The sequence below is a fragment of the Amphibalanus amphitrite genome, unplaced genomic scaffold (genome assembly GCF_019059575.1).
Source record: "Amphibalanus amphitrite isolate SeventyFive unplaced genomic scaffold, NRLGWU_Aamphi_draft 000029F_arrow, whole genome shotgun sequence".
NCBI classification, from domain to species: domain Eukaryota; kingdom Metazoa; phylum Arthropoda; class Thecostraca; order Balanomorpha; family Balanidae; genus Amphibalanus; species Amphibalanus amphitrite.
In genome coordinates this window covers 799,371-817,599 of record NW_024881525.1, presented here as the reverse complement: position 1 = coordinate 817,599, position 18,229 = coordinate 799,371, and the positions used below count along the sequence as shown (strand labels likewise).

Below are 18,229 nucleotides of genomic sequence, written 5' to 3'. Positions count from 1 at the left end.
TATTTGTGTTACAATGTCTGATACTCCCCAGACACCTGACGCAAGCACCGAACACACTCGCTTAACCAATCGCAAACGCTCACCACGATATCGTAACTCAACGGAATTCAACGGAATGCACAGCGGGGTTGAGCAGACCGCAACTTGCAGGCCAAGGATGCATCGGAAAATGTTACACCATAATGCGTGTGTTTTCCATGATAAAATATGTGCGAGTCTTCATTGACCCACGGCAGCGAAAAGCACATCTCGCTTCGAAACTCTCCATAACACGCGTATTTTGAGTTCGTAGATATATTATTACCACAACATAATGCGGTGTACACTTAACCAACACAAGCGAAAGAACGAAACTGGGAATTTCCCATCTCACATTCAATAACGCATTAAACTACGCCGCGCAAGATTCGTCTGAGCTGCGCCGGTGCAGGACACCAAACACTACGTCTAAAGGGAGTACCTTAGCACCTCCACGCTGAGGGCGCCGGGTCAGCAGCTACGGACGATTCCGTGCCGTCGCTTTGTCTATGACCGGACTGAGCGCACAGTGGGGCCTACAATATACAGCCAGCGCGCGGGAATATCACAGGAAAATCAAAGTGGGCAGGCGCCCGACGCTGCCTAAGTACAGGCTGGGAGACGGACTGACGGCACTGCGACCGGTGACTCTCAATGTTCGTCTCGACGGCTAAATGCGGCCAATGTGAGCGACAAGAATGAAAGATTCCATCGGCGGCAAGATAGCCTGCCACGTCACAAATCAAAAGCTACATCAAGTGGCAGGCCATGCCACGGGTTAGTTCACATCAGATCACCACCAGGCCTCTCAAAATAGTGCGGTGAAACGGAATCACTGCTCCGTTCGATAAGTCCTACGACAGATAGCATTAGAACAAGAGTACACGACAAAGAGCACCTCATAAGTTAGCTGCTGATAAGTGATACTGAACTGAAAAATAACCAAACAAATAATTTAACCGAACACTGACTAGCCAACTGTTGGGAGTACATAGTTACATTAGTAATCTCCAACGGCTTATCAAGGATACACCAATATCTCATGGGTTGGTTATACGAGATGCAATGTGTAATAAATGACTCTGGTAGTCGATAGACAGCTCAGCAATTGCCTGACCTTAGATCGATTGGTGTAATATCGACATTACAGAAAACGTCTATCCAATGAAGCACAAAGCTTACGATAAAAGAAAAGTCCAATAACTGCCCCAATAACTGCTCACCTAGCCGTCACTTAGTCAAGCACTAGTAAGCTGCACACACCAACTAAGCTAAACATTACCCACGCAGGGAGCTGTCTCCCATCTCGGTCGAGTGTTGGAGCGGCATCCCCTGGCCGCGCTGCCTGCCATCTATCGGCTCTGCGCTCAGTTGAACTCGCGGTTGGTGAGTATGAGCGGCGCCACCAGCGACCAGGCGTACAGCGCCAGGCACAGCCACGAAGAGATGATCTTCACCCACATGGAGGCGGCGTTGTTGGAGAGCGAGCGCAGGTCCGAGTTCGGCCTTTGGAAGCAACAGACAACAAAGGTAAGTCAGCCCCCAACGAGTGAGTTAACTAAGTCCACACCACGCACGCCACCTAATAAAAGATCCTCTAATCCTCCTGGCAATTAGTGATGAGCAGCACGCCACCACCCACCACCGGCCACGGCTAGCGATCCGCTCCTCCTGTGGACGCCGCAGCACAGACACCACTCAGCAAATTGAAGGCTCGCGTGATTAACTACGGGCGAGCGCCTCGGTCGGCCTGCTCGGGGATGGGTGCGGGGCTGGTACAGAGTCTATTTCATTAGCCCGACACGGGTGACACACGCGACCCGGCCGGTCACGGACTGACGGTGGGGTCGCCGGCGGGTCGACCGGGGGCGCTGATTGGGCGGGAGCTTCGAGAGACACAACAGAGTAAATAAAAAAAAACGAGGGAAGAATCCATACTTAAAGAGCGCTATGGATTGCCGCCGAAATGGTACAACTCAGACATATTCAATTGGTCTAACAAATAGCCTTAAATGTTAAAACCTTATGAAGGAAGTTGAGGAATCAAGCGAAAAAGCAAGAGGGCAATCGTCATCCGAGAAGTTTAATTCAGACGAGAGCGTTTGTTTCTACAACACTAAAAATGGCCACTGAACAGGACATGATCAGTGTTTGAGGAACCCCTCCATCCAAACCAAACCCAACACATTAGGTATGCCAACACGGGCAAGTCAAGGCACTCCTAGCTTGCGTTCGGCATCCGGAAAATGAGAGATAAATATCCGGGACCACCGGTAATAATTTGGTGTTGCAGGGGCCATCGAAGCAATTAGTCAAATTTTTAGATTGCTTTTGCTTTACTAATGGCTCTTTTACTCGTTGCCATGTCCGTTGTCCACGGTGTCAGCTTAAAACACCGAATGATCCCAGTGATCCCGGAAAATTATCTCTCATCCATGATTATCCGGATGCCGAATGCACGCCTAGTCAGAAAAAGGAATGCCAGACGGGAAATAAACGAAGCAGTGGAAATCTCCTCACTATCTGATACGAGTATAACTAGTTGGTGACTTCCAGAGTATACCACCACTACCTGATACTCACGAGTACCAGCTTATGACTTTCCGCCGTCTCCCATCACTATGATACTCACGAGTACCAGTTGGTGAGCGTCATCATGACGTAGAGGGTGGCCAGTGCGAACATCAGATGGAAGAAGGACCAGCTGTAGGCCACTGAGTCCTCCTCGTTGTCCCAGACACCGGGACGCTCCCGCTCGGCGCCGCTGCTGCCGCCTGCCGGTCAAAACACGAACTGATGCCAGGGCTGGACGTTTGAGACTATCGCGGGACATCTGGTGAACAACCTCAGCAATTTATATAACTAACTAGTTAATGCCTGACTATGTATGTAACTTATAAAAAAATGAATGAAAATAATTTAACAGCAATGAACAACAAAATATCAGAACGAAAATGAATCCCTTGCAGAAGAAAGCCAAACAAAAACCATATGACTAGAACAGCATTCGATGAGAAAAAACGTGAAGCGAATAGTATACACAAAAAGCTAGCAATGAAGTAACCAGATGTAGCATAAGTCACACGTGGGCACCGGAAAAATCGCCACATCGGAAAGCTCAGTGCTGGATGTTTACTTTACGACAATCACTCAACATAGTTTGACTAGCTCACCTTCAGCATCCACCAGAGTGCTGGCATCGCTCGGATTGGCTAAAACACAAAGCAACCCAACAGTTACCGACTGTGTCCAAACACAGAACACAGCACACCTAGCTCTGATTGGCTAAAATACGGGCACAACAGTCATCAACCTCGGTGTGTGAACACTAGTACAGAATACGGTGGTCATCTACAGTGTGTGACACATAGAATACAGCCGTCAACAAACATCGACCGTGTCTGAACACTGAACGCCAACATTGACTGTAGGTTAAAATCTTGTTCAAGTTGTTGTAGGCGAGCAATGGCATCTTTGAGCATCATCATAAGTAGAAAAGTATGTATAAATAACCTTATGCTCATTCTTTGCACTTTTTTGTTGAAATTGAATAATTAAACAAAATCATTGATATATTTCGGCTTGCGCCATCTTCAGAATGTACAGAAACAATTGTCGACACAAACAAACAAAATTCGATTCCATCAATCAATAAATCGTGCAGCGCTTCAATCAGCTCCTTGATGAGAGAATAATTTCATTACGGAGCGAGCGAAGCGAGCGTAGTCTTTCCTTAGATTAACGGAAATTTCTGAGTATGAGCGGCCGGCCGGCCGGCCGGCCGGCCGGCCGGCCGTGGTCACGCTTTTGCGAGGCTTATATCTCAGCAACCACTTGACCGATTTACACGCGGTAATTTTTGTAGGGTAGCTTCATTCCTTCTACCAAGTATTGGACTATTCCCGATGCATGTGGGTGACCCCTTATGCACGTGCCACGTGCAAAACGAAGAGGTGTCAGTTTTGTAATTGTTGCAATATCTCGGTAACTACTTGGCCGATTGCGCTGAAAGTTGGCATGTAGGTAGGCACCCACTAGGCACTGCATATACATGTGCCAGAGTTGGGGTGCTGCTGCACGTGCGCACGTGCAGGGGTCGTTTCCAGATCTCGGGAACGGCTGGACCGATTGCGCTCAAATTTGGTACACGGTTAGGGACCGGTTAGTAGGGTGCCGTGCACAAGTCAGTTGGGACCCATCTTGCACGTGCGCACGTGCAGGGTGCCGCTTCCAGATCTCGAGAACGACTGGGCCGATTGTGCCCAAATTTGGCACATCGCTAGAGACCAGTTAGTAGGGTGCCGTGCACAAGTCAGTTGGAGGTACCCCCTCGCAATTTCGCACGTGCAAGGCCCACCCTCTCGCTCGCTCCGTTAGTCGCCCCAAAAGGCGTTATACTGGTATATACATGGCTCTCGAAATAACGATGCGCCGTCCATGATATCTACGATACATGTACAATATACAACACACAAGATCAATATACAATATACAAAATAACAACATAGAATCTGCATGAATCATCACATTGTTTGGCGCAGCCTAAATCAACGGCACAATCAGACAGTAGTTGTCACAATCAATTTGTGGATATGTACAATATAGTTATGTGGGGGTGTACGATGGACGCTGCAGAAGTGGCCAGGATGAAGTTTGGGTGTTCAAACATGGTTTTTGGTTCCTTATTTCCACTGATTCGGATATTTTTAAATCAGCGACGTCTTTACACACTCTTTCAATGGAGATTTTGAATGACGATGATGTGATTGTACATGATGGGTGTCTTTGGGTAACGTGATCCCCAAGAGGGGTGTTTTTTGCCTTGTTCTTAGCGTCACGAAAGTGTTCATTGAATCTGTCACGGATGCGCCTTTTTGTTTCGCCAATGTAAATAGTACTTTCATTGTCACAAAGATTACATGTAATTTTGTAGACGGCATTTTTGATGTGACAGCGGCCTGGGAGCCCTGCTTCGCATGTGGCACAGCGTTTGGCACCAGCAGGGCACGGGGGGCTTTCCAGCGCTGACCTCACGATGTGTTTGGCCACCGTTTTCCCACTGGTCCACGCGATACGTGCCTGTACGCCACATGAGCGCACTACCCCGTTGACTCGTCGTGCAAGGGTCTCGTCTATGTACTACAAAATTACATGTAATCTTTGTGACAATGAAAGTACTATTTACATTGGCGAAACAAAAAGGCGCATCCGTGACAGATTCAATGAACACTTTCGTGACGCTAAGAACAAGGCAAAAAACACCCCTCTTGGGGATCACGTTACCCAAAGACACCCATCATGTACAATCACATCATCGTCATTCAAAATCTCCATTGAAAGAGTGTGTAAAGACGTCGCTGATTTAAAAATATCCGAATCAGTGGAAATAAGGAACCAAAAACCATGTTTGAACACCCAAACTTCATCCTGGCCACTTCTGCAGCGTCCATCGTACACCCCCACATAACTATATTGTACATATCCACAAATTGATTGTGACAACTACTGTCTGATTGTGCCGTTGATTTAGGCTGCGCCAAACAATGTGATGATTCATGCAGATTCTATGTTGTTATTTTGTATATTGTATATTGATCTTGTGTGTTGTATATTGTACATGTATCGTAGATATCATGGACGGCGCATCGTTATTTCGAGAGCCATGTATATATGAAATTATTCTCTCATCAAGGAGCTGATTGAAGCGCTGCACGATTTATTGATTGATGGAATCGAATTTTGTTTGTTTGTGTCGACAATTGTTTCTGTACATTCTGAAGATGGCGCAAGCCGAAATATATCAATGATTTTGTTTAATTATTCAATTTCAACAAAAAAGTGCAAAGAATGAGCATAAGGTTATTTATACATACTTTTCTATTGACTGTAGGCTTCAAATACGAACACAGATTACAGTTGTCGTAGACAGATGTTACCGAACAGAAGGCAGAGAGTGAGACTCGTGAGTCAGGAATATGGAGCGCGCCAACATGCCGTGTTAAGACCAGCGCTGCAGGTCTCATGGTCGGCTATTTATGCGACACTACCGTCAGACACTACCGGAGAACGCAATTAACAGAGAGCAGAGACAGTATACAGATTGCTCAATAGTTCACAAACGTGAGGAAAAGTCTCCGGTGAAATATGAAACGCAACACAGAATCCGAAAAGGATAATCACGAGGAATTAAATCAAATAAAAAGACGAGATCAACGTAAGGTAGCTACAAAAAAAACTCGGAAATCCAGTTGCCTAGCCAGTTGCAATTTAGAAACAAAAGATTTTTTGCTGATCTGAGTAATCGGAAGCAACTGAATCATGTTTGGCAAGGGTTAACTCCAAATCAAACATGAAACAAAAATGACAATAGTATTGCGATAAATAGGTATAACAAAGCCAAAAAATGACGAAAAACGAAATCAAGCATGAACGTGCAGCAGCACTCGCAGTAACACAAATTTCCCAGATGAATAATACCACCAGCCCTGATCGCCAATGGGTTCAGCCCAGGTCGGGTCAGGTGGGGTACGAGGGTTGTCTTACCGAGTGTCTTGGTGTCCTCCTTGAGCAGAATCTTGTCAGAGCCGGTCAGCTTGGCGTGCTGAGACGAGGAGGCCGTGCTGAGAAACACAGTGACGCGGAAAATGTCAGTCAAAAGAGCAGCCATGAGCAAAGGAACAGGAAGGGAGAATGGTGGGGTGGAGGGGAAAGCGAGATGGGGGAGATGGCAACGACTTGTCTGAGCCGTCAGAAAACATCCAAAATGACAGCTTTTGAATGGGGAATTGCCAGCGCAAAATACAGCAGATACAGCTGCAGGTTTAAAACGACACAAGATCACATTATTCGAAATAATGCTGTTATTGCATATTGATAATCCTAGTACCTAAAATAAATGCTAACGAAGAATTGACATTAATAAAAACGTCCCTTTCATCTGAGAAGCGACACTAATGACGTTTCTTCTCAGAGTATATAGCTTCTATTGTGTTCAATCCGCCGAGCACACGTGTCCAAACACCACCTTCCCGATGTGCGCGGCGTCGACCGGACGCTCACCGAATGCTGGAGTACAGAACGCAGACGAGCCAGATGATCAGGCCGACGATCGACTGGGCGTCGAAGCCGGGCAGCTGGTCGGGAGCCGGGGCGGCGCCGGTGTCACCAGAGATCACTGCGGTCAGGTGCGGCTTGCAGCTGCCGTCTGGGGGTCACATGGGAGGCGGTTAGCAGAGTGGTCAGGTCACAGACGAAAAGGTAGGGCGAACTCAGGGGTGATGGACAAAAGCAGTTGTGATTCATGTTGTTTTGGGATAGGACGCACTATAAGCTATATCGCCTGGCAGAACTGGCAAACTGTTGACAGAGAAAAACAGAATCTCAAAGTACAATTGTACGGAATTTACGACAAAAATTTACACATATCTAACGCAGCTGGGCAAAGGACAGCTTAATCACTTCCTGGCCTGACAATGATTATCGCTATTCGCTGATTTAAAATATATTTGATAAAAGCGCAAAAGCGAAACGCTACGCCCGACCTGGAATATTCATGGGACAACTCTTCCTCGAAGCCTTGCGCCAAACATAAATAAACAACCCATTCACAAGGGCTGGGTGCAAAGGTCACTGTGGCAAATCACGCGATAATCGACCCCGCTATACACACACCGACTCCACCCCGCCCACCCCACATCCCCTCCCTCGCCGTCTGTCGGGGGGGGGGGGGGGGGGCGCCGTACCGGGCTGGTTGGCCATGGCGCTCCAGGTCAGGTACATGGTGTACAGGGTGACGGCGGCCGACTGCAGCAGGCCAGAGCGCGGCTGTGCCTCCTGCACCTTCGGCAGCACCGACAGCACCGAGACCGCCACGCAGAGGATCAGGTTGAAGCTGATGAAGAACTTGTGGGTGCCGCAGCCGTCCGGTCGTGTGTAGAAGGCGAAGAACAGGCCGACGGCGGTAATGGCCAGCGCGTACTGGAGGAACGTGCAGAACAGCAGCGCGCAGTACCAGCCCTTGGACTCGGTCTCCTCGTACCGGGACACCTGAGGGCGGTCAGGGCGGGTCACATCACGGTACGCGCGGAACGGACGGAGATAAACGGAGACATGAGAAACAATAGAAAAATAGGTACCTAACGTAGCACTTAAACAGCGAGAACAGACCAAGAAGAAGCAAATACTGGCAATGCTCGTTAAACAGCTTCTCATTGAGCAACTAGCCGATCCTAATCTAGCCATATAGGTCGAGGCAGCACCCTTCAAACAGCCTTTGCCCACTCCCCAGGATAGGGGCGTACCTACCCAGTTGTCGGCCCAGGAGTGAGCGAAGTCTATGATGAGCACCAGCTGAATCAGGATGAAGATGAAGCCACCGATCATGCCAAAGTACATCCACCAGTTGAGGCTGCCGGCTGAGCAGGGGGCATCAAGGACATGGTGTTAGCCTGTACCAATGTGAGCCTGCACTCATCAAACAACGCTTTATTCTTCAGCATGCTTGTGGACTTGCATCTGACATTGTCGAACACATCCTGATGCAAAGCTGATCGCGAGCAAGTATTGAATAACAAAAAGTGATGATTGCTAACTTGTTGTCGACATCGAATGCTGAACAAACCTGGGATGAAGAACGAGCCGACGATGCCGCCAATCAGCAGTAGGTATTTAATGGCCCAAAATCTGCAAAAAATGTGCTGGTGAGCAGGGATTGCATCCGATTATTGTTACAGGAGGATTAAGTACCGCGTGCTCATGAGTCGTTCGTGATTTGGTAGAATCAAAACGTACCTAGGTAGTAATGCCACCACTTTACTCAATAATTTTGTAGGGATTTCACGAAGGGCTGTAGTTTTTGGGACCGCATATTTTATAAAGCCATTCATCATAAAACAATGACAAGATCAACCGCAACCTTCTCCTTCGCCAGGCCTGGTGGGACTGCCAACTATTCTCCTCTCCCCTCCAATACCACCTCCGCGGCCTACACACCCGTTCTGTACACCGGCTCGGCCGTCCTTGGACGACTTGACGTTGATCATGACGAGCGCCATCAGGCTGAAGAACAGGGTGGCGACGAAGCAGACCCGGTAGACGGCCATGTAGCCGACGGCCGTGCTGCAGTCGAGCTTCACCGCCCCCGGAGCGTGGTCGTTGCAGAACGGAACCTGCAGCCGCGGAAAGTAGATGGTCACGGGTCACGAGTAGACGGGTCACGGTGGTCACTCTGAGAGATTGGAGAATACGCTTTGTAGATAAACCTTTAAAGACAATTCTTCACACACTTGAACATCACAACTTAAACTGTCAAGTGCTTGGTTGACCTCTGGTAGCCGTGAACAGCCTCGACACACCGCAGATTAAATGCGATATTTTTAGGCACTGACCTCCATTTTCATATCCATTTTGCAGCAGGTAATGATACTGGGGCTTAAGTCAAGACAGCTAAAAGGAACAAATTATTTATAATTTGCACAAAGCACTTTATTGTGGCCAAAAAGACCTGACACAAGATATCCTTACTTGGTAAACTAGCTTGGTAAAAAAACACTTCATTAAGAGCCTAATAGATGGATGCCAGCCAGACTACCTCAAAGTCCAGCCTATTCATCCACACCTAGTATAATATTTCACAGAGAATACAATAAAATGCCAAACAAAAACAAAGATTGCCAATCTAAACCATATGGCATCAGGAAAAATTGTAACAACTTTTTGCATGAAATACATACAGCCTTGCAAAGGCTTAAAAAGCAGTGCTCAAAGCAGTATGAAAATTTTGAACTATTGGTGAAAATTCTAAGCCAGGTATACCAGAAGCACAGTAGCAGCTTCATAGCTGTTACTTCACACTCAGTACACAATGTATAATGGCAGAGGAGACAGGGAGCATAATAAGCTGCTAGACTTTCTAATGCCATGCAAAGTAATTGGACATAAAGCTGGAAACATGGTAGGTACAGAGACTATTGTGAAAGGTGCAAACCCAGCCCCAATTCAGTTCTGATTTTAGGACGTGTATAGTGTATCAACTATCCTTGCCTAGCCTTATATCCTTCTCTGTTACTTTACATCTAAAAAACACAATAAAAAAGTGGTTAAGCCAAGTGACAGTTAAGCTAGTAAAGCACAGCAAGTATGGTCAAACAATATAGTCATACCAGTGACTTTAACGTAAAAGATAAGGCTATGTGAGTTGACTAGGTGAGTGAGTATGATGAGTACCTAATCATTGTAACTCATAATGCTGAGTTTCTGCACCCCACCTGTATTAATGCTTTGGCAACTTTATCATATCATATGCATGTTATACTACACAGCGCAAAAACTACACCACATCACATCATCCCAAGGCATAATGAAAAACAGCATTACAAATTTGCAGAAATTGGTGCATCAAATATAAATATCAAAGCCCAAGAAGAGATCTACATGAGAAACATACTCTCCAGTTTAAAGAACCTGATTGTTCACACACCTTTTGCATGGTGTCCTGAAGTCCAGGAGCCAGCAGAATGCAAGACAGCACAGTGACTGCCAGAAGCATCAAGGCGTACATGATGCGGGAGCTGGTTGAGTTGGCACATGATGGACAGGCTGAGCAGCACAGACTGCATGCCGCAGAGCCACAGCAGCAGGCCAGCTGAAAAGAATCAGTAACACAGTCAGCAGTGAATTCAGCCTTCAGCCTTTCCAATGTGGCTCCAACTAAATAGGCATTCAATATGTAAAAAAAATTGATGTGCTCATGCAGAAACCATAGCATTGACAGAGAAAATCCATTGATATTTTTTTTTTACCAGTAAATTATCTGAAACAGGCACCTGTAACTCTGTTCCGTAAATCAAAATGACACGTCTCCATCATCATTAGCATGCTGGCTCAATAAAAATACTTTTTGCAAAACATTGTGATAAAAACATAAAATGCATTCAAATTCACATTTTCCATTCTATTTGGATTATCACATTCTTTCCCTTTAGCTTTTTTTTACAAATTCGTTCAATGCTCCAGGAGTTGGAAAGTCAATCCTATGCTTACTTACCCCGCGTTCGATGTCTCTCGGACGGCGAAGATTCTACGCCGTCCGGCCAATCACGTTCCATAACCGCAGCCGAGCCCCCGCTGACCTTGGACGGGATTGGCCGGACGGCATAGAATCTTCGTCGTCCGAGAGACATCGAACGCGGGGTTAATCCACATAACACTTCGAAAACAAATATTTCTCTTTCTTCGTCGTCCGAGAGACATCGAACGCGGGGTTAATCCACATAACACTTCGAAAACAAATATTTCTCTTTAATTCCCTTTGTCTATTGGGCAGATACCTAACCTACCACTACCAGTAACAATCTTGACCTACCTGTGAGGCTGTGCAAAGCCCAAGCACCGCACCCATGATGGCCGATTAGAGGGAGAGATTGAAATGTCTCGCACCCAACTGATTTTAGTAATAAACGAGCACAGGCAAAGCAACCATCACCACCATTACACACAGCAGCCGATTCCGACCAGGCCTAAAGCCACTGCGCACGGCGATTTGTAATACCAAAACCACTTGCCAAAACAAAACAATGATCGTGCAAATGTCACTGCTGCGCCATTTCTGTAAATTGTATAGATGCTTTCAGCTGATATTTTGCAACAGCTGCAAAGACCATTTTTTTATTCAAATAAACTTTCAAAATGTGATGGGTATCATTAAAAACCCATTCATAAATATATGAAATTAAAAAGAATGCAAATGGATATCGTAGAAGCATGTAAGAATATTTCAAAAGATCCAATTACTGAACGAAGCAAAAATTTGGGACTTTTTGCTTGACTTTAAAACATTTTGTAAAATATTTTTCTCGATAATATGCATCACTTTGCTTGCATAAATGATTACTTAAACATATGAGTTTGATAAAAATTGAAAAATGTGGAATTTAGAGCATTAATCAGCGAAGCTCACCACAGTCAGCTGACCGAATTTATAGGTTGAGGTCAAGGCGTTAGGTCGAAGCTCGCCTCTAGATGGCAGAAATGTCGCAGAAGTGAATCAAAAGTGAATGAGAGTCTGCGGTGTGCAGTGCGTGTGTGCTAGTTAGGACGGGAGTTGCTGGGATTCTTGTTCGAATTTCGCCTCTCTAAAAAAAGTTTAAAATATATTGTGCTACCACCCTGACTTCTACAATGAGTGATTCCTCGCCTAACACCCAGAACATAGCAGATTATTTGGCACAATTAATTAAAGACAGAAAACAAATAACTGCTTTCCCAAGCGTCTTTTTGCACGTTGAAAGGCTTCTGGATGAAGGTGAGTTTTTTAACGTGCAAAACTGGGTATGCTAGAGGAGGCCTGGGGCTAGCTTATATAGGTGGCGGGCTGGCGGCTTATATACAAACAATGTGATACGTCAGTAATACCTACATTCCATTTTCCATGGTGATGCATGCATCTGGCAGATAAGTATGAACTTTGAATACATTTTCAATAATGCTGTGCTGATGATTGTTTCAGAAATCGCCAAGATTCGTGGCAGCCTGTTCCAAATATCGGGAAATGCCAAGCCTGAGGCATTACCTGAACCACAGGGAACTGTGGTCAATCTCACAGAGAAGGTCTACGTTCCAGTACGGGAACACCCAGATGTGAGTACTAAAAGTGAGATCCAAATGTGACTGCCACATCTCTTCTTTCCAACTCATTTCTTTAGCCTTTTATCATATGTATAGATAGGTATGGTGAAATATTGCAGCTTTCTTCAAATGCAGTGCCCATACTTTTGCTATTTTCAAATAGAAAGTCTGCTGGAATGATGGTCATTTTGACTGCTTGTTATGCACATTCACACAATTCAAAATGTAATTTACACTATTGGGAACAGTTTGAATGAATTGAGACAAGTTGACAATGGGGCTCATTTGAGGTACCTTGGGCTGTATGGGCAGATGTTCCATTTATTGTTGAAAGAATGGCTGTTTTTAAAACTATTTCAGTACTATGAATAGTTTTGATTACCACATGCAGCCATTTTTGAAGATATAGGACAACACATCAAAGGGTCATATTTAGGGTCAGCTCCCTAAGCTAAGGACCCAGCCCGTCTCGAGATTGGGGCTTCGTCATTTCGTCGTCATCGCTAGTCATCATTCCCCATCACTGAGTGCTGTATTTGCGGCGTTTGTCCGCAGCAGCGGCGGCCGGCGGCTCCTGGTATTCCTGCCTCAGTGGCGGGTCCCGCACCCCGCACTCCTCTGTAGACGCCCCAGCTCTGAGGGCCGGTTCGGTGGCGGCACGGCTCATTGCCGCTTCCGCCGGCCCGGTTCTGAGGGCTCGCTCAGCAGTGCCCTGGCGGCCGCCGTGACGCGGCCACACAGCTGACTCGGCGCGCTGCAGAGCGGATGCCGCTTGGGCAGTTGAGTCGTGACCCGCCGGCTGCTGCTCCGGCTCGCTACCTACCCCGGCCAGGCGCAGTGTTTGGTGTACATTGTCGGTGGGCCGACTGGCGAGGATGGGCGTTTTGCCGCGCCCGCTGCTGCGATAGGTACTGATCGCCTACCGTGCAGTCAGTGTGACGGTCTGCTGCGGTTCGCTCAGTGACCCACTGTGGTTTGCTGTGGCCATGTGTGGTCCGTTATGGTCCACTGTGGTCCTTCATGGTCCGCTGGTCGGAGGTGGCCAGGTGGCTGGGCTGTGGTCCGCTGTGATACGTCATCTAATTGCAGTGACCGGAAGCACCGCTTCAACAATGATACGGCGGCTGGGCTCTCTCCTCGCTAGGCCGTGATGCTGTAATGGGAATATTCACTAACCCAATATCCTTACAGATAGGTTTGGATATTCTTGGATTCGCCGGCTGAACGAAAATCAACATTTAAAGAGCCAACCGTTGTCCCTGTTCATTGACCATCAGTCAGCCATTTCTTATTCCTGGCATCGTCGTCACCTGGCCCCCATCCCCCGACCACCTCTCGTTCACGGACTCTGTGCCCTGTGTCGGCCAGAGACCCCCGGAGGTGCCTCCGATGACGTCACCGACCTACGTTGCCGCAGACTGTTGCCGCTGCGGAGGACAGAAATAGTCGCCGGCTTCCGCGCGCTGGGAGCCGCTGCGCGTGCCCGTACCTAGTCCGTACATACCTACTCCCAGGGCGGCAGCTTCAGTGGGCTAGAACCAGTAAACGCACTTCCCCACTGAATGTCTGTGAAGGAATGCCTTTTCTTTTCTTCTTGTAATTGAGAGCATTGAAGATTGTTTTATTACTTTGGCTATTTGGGGCGCATCTTTAATGTTTACTCTACATAGTCCTAGCCCGGTTGCATAGTGTGTTATTTCGTCACCATTCTCCCTTTTGGTTCTGTGAAGTCAGCATCATTTCACGTCGACCATCAATCGAAATGTCACTCCCAAACTCAAGATAAACCTTTAATATAGGTAAACCGTCGGCCACCTCCTCCCTACCCTTGACCCGTGGGCCGTGGGCCATTGAAAATTGCATGAACATCATCATCAGTGAAATCTTTCGGATTAGTTACTACCAAAATATCCACCCATATGTCTGTTGTTCGTCATTCATCAGCTGACCCAGTATTCATTTGCTGTATGTTTCTGTCTTATATCTCTGTTCCTCCGAGCGAATCACGATCGCTCTTGCACGAATATGTGGCGTTACACACGCTCTCTGTCACCTCGCCTTGTCCGCCCAGCTCGTCCGCTTCGTCTCCGTTCGAAGACGGATCGTCTCCGTTCGAAGACGGATCGTCTCCGTTCGAAGACGGATCGTCTCCGTCCGCGATGGACGTTTTCACCCATTGCTGAGGCATGCGTTATGGTCCTGAGTCGGTGGCGGATGTCAGATGTCAGCTCTGAATGACAGGGTGACAGCGGGAGGGATTTGAGATCATAGGTGTTTTTGAAGCGTTTTTACGCCTTGTGAGAAGACCTTCGGCGTTGGAATAAGACTAAGAAGAGCTATTTTGAATATTCTTCTTGAATTCTTTTGAATCTTGCAGGGTCAACTGATGGCATGTGGGCAGTTTACATAAGCGTTTTGTGTTGTCTTACCTGCCTCCGAAACGACGATGATTGATAAACTGATATAGATAGACAAATTGAATTATAAGTGGAAAACAATGGGAACGTTTTTGGTTATATTACTTTAAGTTGGCTACACATGTGTTTCGATATAAATCTTTTTCAAGCCATTAAGACAAAATAAAATGTAAATAATTCGCCTAAACATCAAAGTTGTCAAAAAAGTTGTTGAAAAAAAGTAAAGTTGTTTATGGCTTGAAAAAGATTTATATCGAAACACATGTGTAGCCAACTTAAAGTAATATAACCAAAAACGTTCCCATTGTTTTCCACTTATAATTCAATTGATAAACTGGTTGCATCTGTGTTATACGCCACAACATTCTGATCCTCGTAAGAGCAAGCATGTCGACCTAGTACAAATCTGACGAAACTCTCAAGCTCTTACATAATCTCAGGAATCTTGTCCACCTGAAACCTGGAATTATACTGTTTGCTTTGGATGCTAAGGACGCTAAAGGCGTCACTTCATCAAGCTGTAGTAGCTTTTGATGCACCGCCCAACCCCTCTGCCCGGCCCGTGCCTTCCAACTTGTCACCAGGCATAGGGCCGGGAGAGGGAACACAGGGTTGTTCATGAGCTGACAATCGCCGATTCGAGCGGAAACAGCCGTTGTCAGGTGGTCCTGAACCGCCTAATAATGGGGCCTTTCAGCTTGGAGCGCCTGAGGGATCGACTGGTGTTATTTATACCTTGAATGGAGCCTGTGCGGTGCGGCCGCCACCCTCCCCTGAACAGGTGCACCCCGTCGGCCGGTCGGCGCAGCGCCGGGCGGGGAGCCGGGAGGGTGAGCGACTGGACAGGTGCCGGCCGCCGCACGTGGGCAGCTCGCCGTGCGCTCACTCAGCTGACGGGTGCGCACAGCGCGGCGAGCCAACCCCTGCTGGCAGCGACGTCATGCGCCGCACATCCAAAGCCTGGCTAGACCATGGAGGAATACCTTATCCAATGCATGGCTGGACGATACAGCCCCGCGTTGACGGACTTGTGCCGATGGGGAATATGCATAGGACTCCCGATGCATAACGCGGCTGAATATTTGCACGCTGAAAGTGGCTACGTGATTGTTACACCTCACCGATCGATTCAGCCAATCGGCATGCCTGAATTCGACGTAGTTTGGACGCTGTAGGTCATTGTGTAGCACAGGTGGCCCGGCGCCCTACCCCCTCACGGCCGGCCGGCCGGTGGCGGGCCGGGCTTTATGCGGCGGCCGATGGTCGCGTGCGGTCCGTACCGCCGGCGAAGGCGGCCTGTTGAGACGGTGGCGAAACTCGCCTTGGAATGTTCCGATGGAACACTCCGGCATCGGCGGTGGATGGCTGACGGATCACAGCCGTACGATGCCGATGCCAGTTCTGATGCCGACTGCGGTGTGAGGGGGGGGGGGGGGGGATTTTTGCGGTTTTGTCGTGGCGCTTCGCCCTTCGGCATGTTACAGGAAAACTGGCGCGTTCCGATCGGGCGAGCGCGCGGGCACTGCTGGAACAGCGAGGCTGAGCCGCTGAAGGTGAACGTTCCTGTGAGGTGGCTTTGGGCTGGCCTGTTATTATGATGTAAGTCTATGTAGTGTTCGCTACAGCGACAGGTATATAATTTTATTATTATTTGAAACCAAAATTTGAGTATTCCTGCACGAGGCATGATGATGAATGCGTTAAGGCCTGTCACTGTTAAATTTGAAACATGACTGGGAAACGTGCCAAGGACAGATTCTGCCTTGGTTTGACAGGGTAACAGGTGCACATACCAGTGGCAGCGCGTAGCGTGCTGAGTTATGCTAATTGTTCGTTGGCATTCTCGACTTTCCGCCACTGCCGATTGCTGAATATGTAGCTACGCGGCGAATCCTTCTACACTCCCGCTGCTTTGCGGTAGCACCGGTCGCCAATAGCTCCGGTTGTTTTTCAATAGAAAAACACAATTCTAACGAGTAGTGTTTGTCTTTTCAAACAACCTGCGGTTACAACACGTCCATCCCTGCAGATTTTATACTTCCACTATCCGACCTCCACCCATCCACCAACCATCCACCCTCCGTCCACCATCCATCCACCCTCCGTCCACCCTCCGCGCCTGACGTTACACCCAGGCTCTCTCCCTGTGTCGGCTCTGCCCAGACACCTCACACCGGAGCTCTAAAAATACCGGCCCCGACTCCCCTGTGTACGGCCTGCGTGGCGGCGCCCGCTCCCTCGCCCCGCGCGCCGCCGGGTCCCTCCAGCACGTCGGCACCTCGCGTGTTTATGGACTCCCCCTCCCCCCTCCCCTCCCCGTCGGGCACGTCCGGCACGTCTTGTGCACTATGGGATTTAGCGAACTGTGAATCTCTGTTTCGTGGACATTGGTATGGACGAAACGAAGCTTTTGGTGTTCGGTACTTCATCCATTTCCGACTATCCTTTCCTGTACACTACATGCTTGCGTCTTCCTCTCTTGTCTTTGTTGTATGCCGTGTAGACTCAAACATTTCACTAGCGTCCATTCTCACTTCTCTTCATTCCATATTCTGTTTCCCTTCCGATGTCTTCTCCTCTCCTCTGCCGTTCCGCTACCTCTGACAACTCACCCGTCACGGTCCCTCCACCCACAGCCAGTACCTGACGCCTCCTCCATACTCACCCATCTCTGTCACTTCGGCTCGCACCGGTGCGGCGTGGGTCGGGGATGCGGCGACTCGTCCCACGCGCCTCCCACACACTCGGTGACCTGCTGACCTCGGTGACCCGTGTGGGAGCCCTCTGGGTCGGCTGGGTCCTGCCGCCGCCGGCTTGTGCGGAACGCAGGTCTGTGCGTTGAGGGCGGTGTAAGAAAAACTCGAAACCGCTAAAGGTTTTATTTTCTTGAGAGGCAAAATACAACTTGAAACGAGGATGCTCTTCTAAGTGATTGATGATATTGTTGCTGCATTTGTTCCCCTAATTATGAATGAACTGCTGTTTTGGTGCATGGAATATTCCAGCACGTTGTTGATGTTCAAACAGTAAAATATACATCCGCCATTTCTATTTATTTATTGTAGCTCGAAGACAAATGACGAAACATGGTTTTATTGACGGAGAACATTAACTCTGGTTACCACTAGTTCGACGCGCCAACTAGTCTAGGTCCGAGACGGCTGGCATTT

At 48.0% G+C, this 18,229-nt stretch overlaps 2 protein-coding genes across 12 annotated transcripts in view; one reads left to right on the top strand and one right to left on the bottom strand.

The window, feature by feature from the left end:
• Positions 1-276: 276 nt before the first annotated feature.
• On the bottom strand, positions 277-11,563 carry LOC122366358 (probable serine incorporator). The gene is made up of 11 exons (XM_043338537.1): positions 11,381-11,563; positions 10,496-10,660; positions 9,010-9,185; positions 8,639-8,700; positions 8,323-8,432; positions 7,761-8,064; positions 7,078-7,222; positions 6,562-6,638; positions 3,192-3,230; positions 2,651-2,792; positions 277-1,524 (listed from the first exon to the last, which is right to left on the bottom strand). The coding sequence occupies exons 1-11, from the start codon at positions 11,414-11,416 to the stop codon at positions 1,386-1,388; spliced, it is 1,395 nt and encodes a 464-aa protein (XP_043194472.1). The 5' UTR covers positions 11,417-11,563; the 3' UTR covers positions 277-1,385.
• A 468-nt stretch (positions 11,564-12,031) lies between these two features.
• The window catches only part of LOC122366313 (protein held out wings-like), a 40,516-nt gene continuing 34,318 nt past the window's right edge, over positions 12,032-18,229 (top strand). For 7 of the 11 annotated variants that reach the window (XR_006253876.1, XM_043338510.1, XM_043338467.1 and 4 more), the window contains exons 1-2: positions 12,062-12,319; positions 12,524-12,654. Coding sequence is in view for 10 of the 11 variants with exons in the window: in XM_043338510.1 (XP_043194445.1) it covers positions 12,196-12,319; positions 12,524-12,654 (255 nt within the window). In the remaining variant the exon portion in view is untranslated. Of the gene's footprint in view, positions 12,320-12,523; positions 12,655-18,229 lie in introns of all 11 variants that reach the window. The other 4 variants (XM_043338476.1, XM_043338526.1, XM_043338493.1 and 1 more) reach the window with 2 other exon arrangements.

What these genes read in the sequence shown, in the direction of transcription:
- LOC122366358 (XM_043338537.1), bottom strand. Translation starts at nt 11,416, where the DNA reads ATGGGTGCGGTGCTTGGGCTTTGCACAGCCTCACAG. An exon ending in GGCTTTGCACAGCCTCACAG is followed by an intron (nt 10,661 to 11,380) that starts GTAGGTCAAGAT and finishes GATTCTTTTCAG; the next exon opens with CTGGCCTGCTGCTGTGGCTC. An exon ending in GGAGGACACCAAGACACTCG is followed by an intron (nt 3,231 to 6,561) that starts GTAAGACAACCC and finishes TTTGTGTTTTAG; the next exon opens with CCAATCCGAGCGATGCCAGC.